Here is a 7068-nt window from a genome sequence, read left to right as displayed (position 1 = left end):
TACTCCAGCAGCATTTCACTAATAATCAAAATGTTGAACAAATTTACTTGGTTGCAACCACCGTGCGTGTGACTTTCTGCGGGAGAAACTGATTGTTTTAGAAGCAATATGGTAATTGTGTAGTTTAGCACCAGGGAACCCCGGGACTGGATTCTCTCATAGAGCTGACAGATGAAGAACAAAAGCACATTATCTCTAGTTGTTTACTTTGCAAAACTCCTGGTTGGAAGAGCTGGGGGCGGGGTAGTGCCGGACTGAGCGGGGATTGCAGGAAAAAGGCGGGTTTCACGGAGGACCGCCAAGGTCAGCAGTGCGCCTGCGTACTGCCCTGTCTTTGGTTTGGGCGGGAGATTTGGCGGGAGGGGAGGGTCCAGGGCTTTGTTTGTAGGAATCTGTGTTTACAGATCGTACACTTTAATCTCAATTTGCTTCCTCCTCGTGTGAGTTTGGCTGATCACTTGCAGCGACACTTCTTCCGCACTCTCTGAGAGACTCATGGCTCGGCGGCCACGGAATAGGTAACTATTATACGTTTTGGCTGCTGCCTAATGAACAAAACATAGATTATTGCAGGAAGAGGAAGAACTTTCACTTTAATTTTATGAGGTTTGCACGCTGAGAGAAGACTTGTTAAGCAGTGTTCAGTTCCAATACTTAATGCAGCTAAATTGTGAATGGTTCTAATCTTTGAACGGTATGCTGAATTTCTGCAGCAAACTTTCCAACTGTAATTGAAAAACTTGTTAAAATGGAGATTATATATAGCTCGTCTGTTTAGTATTTCAAATTATGTGGGCACGTTGGAATAAGCAGATTTAAAAGGTGCAGAACTTCCATTCATGCGCGCAAGTTCTAAGTGACAAATGACAACAACACTTGTTTACTCTTAAATCGAGAAGAACAATACAATCTTGCAAAATTGATACACAGGTTGAAGATACACCTTTTAAGTTGTATATTTCAATGTGTCGCCGTAAAATAATGCAGCTGCGATAATAATATTTCTCATCTTGCACCACGTTGTTCATATAGGAAATAGTTGACTGTACGTGTTTATATGTTAGCATTGTAGTTTCTCAGTTGCAATATCCACTGAACCCCGCACGAGTGAGGCATGTTGTAGTTAAGTATGTTATTGACGTAGCCGAATGCTTTCATGCATGAAAAGAAAATAAGTGCATCCAAGACTAATCAATGAACTACATCACAATTTTATTGTTAGTGCAAGAGCTGGCGGAGTGACACGTGGATTTTAAATTATTGCAAGCTGTCTGAAACTACCGAATACAAGATCGTGATCCTAATTTTTCGACATAATAAGGTGGTTTCTGGTTGTGTCATGATAAACCGAACTTGGCGAAGGCTGTGACCCAAGTTGTCAAAATTATTATACGTAACAGTGGCAGAAATTGCTTGGAGCTTTTTCTCCTTTTTGGCCATTCGTGCGTGACTAATGTTTGTGGTCTAAGGAAACTGAATGTATCAGAATCATTATCGTCATTAAAATGTGAATGAAATGGAGAACAATGACACTTGCCCCGAGTATGCACTACCAGAAACCATGCAAGTCCGTTTGTACGATGAATGTGTGGAAATTCCATACTGGCCGATTCACTTTATTAATAGAAACTACTAGGCTCATTTCAAAATTTCAGGACTACCAACCAATCCACGGAATTATGGCATTACTGGAACTTTGTATTTTTTAATTTATTATAACTAGTACCATTTTTGTTTCGTCCATGCGCAAGAGTGATTGTGAATTTGACGAGTGAGACGAGGGCTGGAGTTATTACGCTTTAACCCATCATCTGCCGGTGAATAGTTTGCTCGCATTTATGGGTCACTAACAAAACTATATAAAATCTCACAGCTGAATGTTGGGGCGTCATGATCGCGATACTATGAACTCGGCGATATGCATTCGACGTTTAAAAAGTTTGTCTCTTTATTCGGTTTTCACAACGGATTAGTTTGGTATTTTTGCAGTAATGATTCCCAGTAGAATAGTTGAATCAAGCCATCAGTTTCTAGTTGATTTCCCCATTAGTGTGTTTGAGTTTTAAATACAAAATTTAGTAGGCGAATGACACTTGAGTTTTGAAGATCATGTCATCTATTTAAACTTACACATTGGTTTACTGTCTGCTTGTACACCAAGTGAATGATGTAACCTCTCAAGCACATCTTGATCAGGAAAATAGGACTTCATAAGTGCACCTCAACTGCAACAATGTAAATTCCTTTGCTTGCCTGGGTGAAATGCCAATATTTACTAAATTTAAAAAAAAACAGTTTTGCGCTGTGAATATATTTCTGCTAAAGTTTGGATTAAGACTATCCTGACAGCCAACAGGAAGACAAATTTCTTCCATTAATTTGGATTAGTAACGGCAAATATTTCAGTCTCTGTCAAAGTTGTTTTTATTTGCTGCACATCTATGTTGAGTTTAAATTGTTCAAATAAATTTCTAAAGCAAAGAAAGTACTTTTGCAAGCAATAAGTTATATTAAGTTTTATGTACTTAACTTGCGATAAAGCCCTGCTCTGTCAGGGATTAGGGAAAATTGTGGCTAGGGCTGAGATTCTTGGTGTTACAATTTAATTGATACCAGACAAGAATCAATGAATTGATATTCTAGACATGATATCCCACCGACTGTTTATTGGGGAAATTTGTCAGTTCTTGCTAAAACCACTAGATGGGGTGATGTGTAAAGAGAGAGGGAAAAACTGGCTTGAATCATGCACCTGCTAGAATAATGCCTCCTGCAGACTGAATTTCGAATGGGCGTAGTGAAGTATAATCCAAATAACAGTTGAGACAATAGGAAATGGAGTTTACGAAAAAATATAAGTGCCCCTCTTGTTTTTAAAGTGAATTGAATAACTGACTAAAATATTGTTTTGTCTGTAAATAATAATTCATGCTTAAGTAGTGTTAGTGTATGGTTGACTGATACATAAAATATCTTATTGTGTATTAGAACAGTTAACCTCTGAGAAAGTATTGAAGCAAAATAATGCATTTAAAGCTTTTATTTAATTTTTTGTTCAAAGAGAACACCTGAGCTACTGCTGCCTCTTCTTTAGTTTTCCTATGGCATGCTTAATACCAATTCACCTCCCATCCAGTTTTGGTCTGAATCTGGCCACTGGGTGCACAAATGAGGCAGTGACTGCTTCCTTTATTTTGTATCCCTTTTTGAAGGAATGCCCTAGACTAATAATTTTTGCCTTCCACTAATGGCAGTATTGAGTCCCGCAATTGAAATTTGGACTATCATTGGATGCAAGATTGCAGCAGTCGCTTAAGATGTTTGGGGTGTTACCACTGATCAAATTCATTAACAATATGAATACAAGAATAATTCTGAGATTAGGTTTGTCTACTTCCTTTTCCTTGTGTTGTTAATCCATTTCTGGGATAGGGATTAAGAAGAGTTGCTCAAATCCATTTTTCATACAAACCTTTACACTGTACTTGACAGACTATTTAATAATAGAGTATCATCTCTAAATCCAATTGTGTCCTCATCTGACACCCATACACACATCTACAGTAATTATTTGCAGTCAAGAGTGAGATCTTTGTCCAGTTATCATCTAAACAGCCATGGGTATTGAGGTCAACTTTGATCCTTTTGCTACATCAGCCAAGGCCAGTTAACACGTGCTAGGTAGTAGAATGGTGATATGCTTGGTTTGTATGTTTCAGTTGTGCATTAGGTAAACCATTTGGAGGGGTGGGGGGGAACATAAGCAGAGTTTTAGTATAATAAATTAACTTTTGGATGTCTTACAAATGTCTAGTGCAGGAAAGAATTTATAACAAATCTTTGTTAGGACTGAGATTTCAAAGTGGACAAAAATCTCAAGTCACCCGCAATTAAACCATTTGTATTCTAGATGTATGTATGGTCAAGTTATTCAATATGATGGTATAATGTGCTTAATGGAAACTTCTTGTGCCTATACAGGTGAATGTTTTCACTGATTCATTAGGTGTCTTTTACAAGTGTTAGTTGTAAGCAATTCTTCTTAGTATATTTATCTAGCTATTTGAGTATGTCTTAAGTGATCTGGCTATTAAAATGTAGTTAAACGCACTGGAAAACTACAGTAGATTTTAATTTTGTGAATTAATTGGATTCTTTTATTAACTACTTAATGATATTAAACACCATAAAATAGAGGAGTAGAATTAAGGGTAGGGCTAACCCTATGCCTAACCCTAACTCATCGAGCCATATACTTTAAGGAGGTGGCCAAAAAGTTGTTATTTGGAAATATCTTTGTGAATGCTGCTCTACTAGGTTAGTTATTCTAAAACATAGTAATAGTTTTCATTACTTGTGGAACCATGCAATTATCTTTGAAAACAATATATGAAACTTTATTTGTCCCTAATTATTCATGTTATTTTGTTTGTAGTTTATACAGTAGTGATGAGGAAGAAGAAGAGATTGAAATGTTTGATCATGATTATGATGGCCCCCAACCAAAGTCTTGCAAACGCCAGTTAAGTAAAACTCGATGGACCCGTGAGGAGGTATGTCAAGATTAGCTGAATGAGAAATAGCTATTTTGTAATGCACCTCTAAGCTGAAAGTGTAATCAGATTAAAATGTGCTAAACTTTTTTTTGACACATTTAATTTTGCTGTATTCCTTTGATTTGGTGTAAAACATTGACGTCTCCGCAAATAGTATTTTGTTGGTGTAAAATATGCCCACATTTCATTCTGATTACTAATACAATCTGTACTATGGTCATCTTGATCAAATCAAAAATCTTTACAGCTTCAATTTGTAATTTTTTATTGTTGTGTATATGTTCAAAATAAATACAAACAAGTTGTTTTCTTCTTAAAGGATGAAAAGCTGAAGAAATTAGTTGAACAACATGGAACCGAAGACTGGAAAGTGATTGCTAATTTCCTTCCAGTAAGTACTGTTTTCTGTGGAGTTATGCGTACTTCAAGGTGTTACTCTCATTTAAAGTAAATATATATTATACATGATTTTCACTGCTCAAAACTGGTATAAAAGTATAAGAAAAGTATAGTAATCGTTTAAAAACAATAAACCTATTGCTTCACATCCTGCTGTCACAAGCTAAAGACCAAGTCTGAAATGATGCCTGACTAAAGGATTTATTTTACAATACTTGATTGCATAAGCTTTCTTGTATTACTGGACCCTATCAAAAAGTTGGATGTTGAAATTTTTAAAATACGCTTTCAGTTATAATGCAGAGATACAAAAGGTGTTAAATCCTTTGGAACATTAAGATAGGCCACGTAAGTTTATTTTAATCATGTTGTTTGGGTATGTTATGACACACTTCCAGGCCATCGCATTCTGAGGTCGGATTAGAACCTGGACCTTCTGGCCCAGAGGTAGGAACACTATCACAGTGTCACAAAAAACAACGAACTTTAGATGGGTTGTTTAATTTCTGGATAATTTATGGATTATTTAATTTCACTTTTAACAATCCAAATTGAAAAATCTTGCCACCTGGTAATCTATCTGACACATGACTTGCTGCAGCTGTTTCATTAAGGTTGTCTGTAGTATGAAGTCCAGAACTATGAAAAGTTAACTGAGCAAACTATATAGTATGCAATGCTAAAAGTTGTCAAAAATTCCGAAGTCCAAATTTGTTTAGGAGAATAATTTCCTTGCTATGACAAACTGCTATGCTAAAGGATTATTAATGCATGCAATAATTGTATTTGGTCAGTTATTTGTCTTATCATCTTACACAATTATGTGCTTGAAAAGTGAAATGCAGAAATGAAACTTGTCTGCAAAGTATTGCATTGAATTAAAGCCACAAAGTGTTATACATTCTCTTGAAAACTCTTTAAAATTTTAGAATTAGTTCCTGTATTCCTTTACAAATCTAGAATCGGACCGATGTGCAGTGCCAACACCGCTGGCAAAAAGTTCTAAATCCTGAACTTATTAAAGGCCCTTGGACGAAAGAAGAGGATCAAAGGGTAGGGTCATTTAGCATTAAATGTTTCATAGTTAGAAATGTTTTTTTTTAAACTCTACCCTTGATCCAAAGAACTTAACTGAGATCAGAAACTCAATTTGGAAAATGGTTTATGAAAGGAAGATCAGCAAGAAATGTATTTTTACCAAAAGGTATATTTGCAATTCATCTAATGGTATTTGGCCTTTATTGCAAGGGTTTTGGAGTATAAGAGTAAGGAAGTCTTGCTTCAATTTTGGTGAAACCACACCTGATTTATTGATTTACTTTGTTGGTACCTTTGCCTGAGCGCTCAAGGGAACAAAGTTTCACAAAACTAATTCCAGGGATGAAATGTTATTCATTAAGAGAGTTTAAGTGGAATGGGTCAATACTTTTGGCAGATCTTGGGATTTATTTTAATCAGTTCCTATAAATTGAGTTTGAAAGAACCGATCCAAAAATGCACTAATCCTGATTAGTTACTAGATCCATTCCAAGAACAACATGTTTTCACATGTTTTACAGAGTTTATTAACTTCATCATAGCAACTACAAAATAAATGACACTCAGTGATTTTCAGTCAATCCACCTCAAGATTCAATTCTTGTGCACTGAACCACTAAGAATCATCATTTATTATTCCTTACTAGCTGCCTCCCTCTAGTGTATGGTTAGAGACATCCTCAACTCTAATTGGCTAATTAATGCAGTGAATGCCCAGTTCCAGATTGATTTATTTAAAAGTGATGGTCATCTTATTGGCATCACTACCTGCTGTCTCCTGATTCATTCTTTGACATTCTAATCACTTTGAAGGATCATCCACTTTCTGACAGCTTTCCTCTTAGCTTACCACCTCTACAAATCTTTGTCAAGGTAAAGTGGCACCATTAGAGCATTACATGAGGCTGTTCAGAGTATATAGTGTCACCTTCTAGTGATATGTTATACCCTAATATCCCAGCTAATACATCAAAGTATTCTCTGAACCTGTCAGTATCCTTAAATTGAAAGAACCATGTATTGTTCCACAATGAGCTGCATAACGTAATTTGAAACTAAAAATAATCATGCAAAA

At 36.0% G+C, this 7068-nt stretch overlaps 1 protein-coding gene across 1 annotated transcript; it reads left to right on the top strand.

The window, feature by feature from the left end:
* Nucleotides 1-397: 397 nt before the first annotated feature.
* LOC125481534 (transcriptional activator Myb-like) lies at nucleotides 398-6008 on the top strand (the record flags this gene model as incomplete). Its single annotated transcript, XM_048593226.1, has 4 exons — nucleotides 398-518; nucleotides 4436-4553; nucleotides 4876-4947; nucleotides 5916-6008. Coding segments are annotated over exons 1-4 (306 nt in total), but the record flags the coding sequence as incomplete, so codon positions are not given.
* Nucleotides 6009-7068: the final 1060 nt, after the last annotated feature.

The sequence above is a fragment of the Rhincodon typus genome, unplaced genomic scaffold (genome assembly GCF_021869965.1).
Source record: "Rhincodon typus isolate 14 unplaced genomic scaffold, sRhiTyp1.1 hic_rhity00002526, whole genome shotgun sequence".
NCBI lineage: Eukaryota > Metazoa > Chordata > Chondrichthyes > Orectolobiformes > Rhincodontidae > Rhincodon > Rhincodon typus.
The sequence above is the reverse complement of the archived record's forward strand: the minus strand, read 5'-3'. Positions and strand labels throughout refer to the sequence as shown.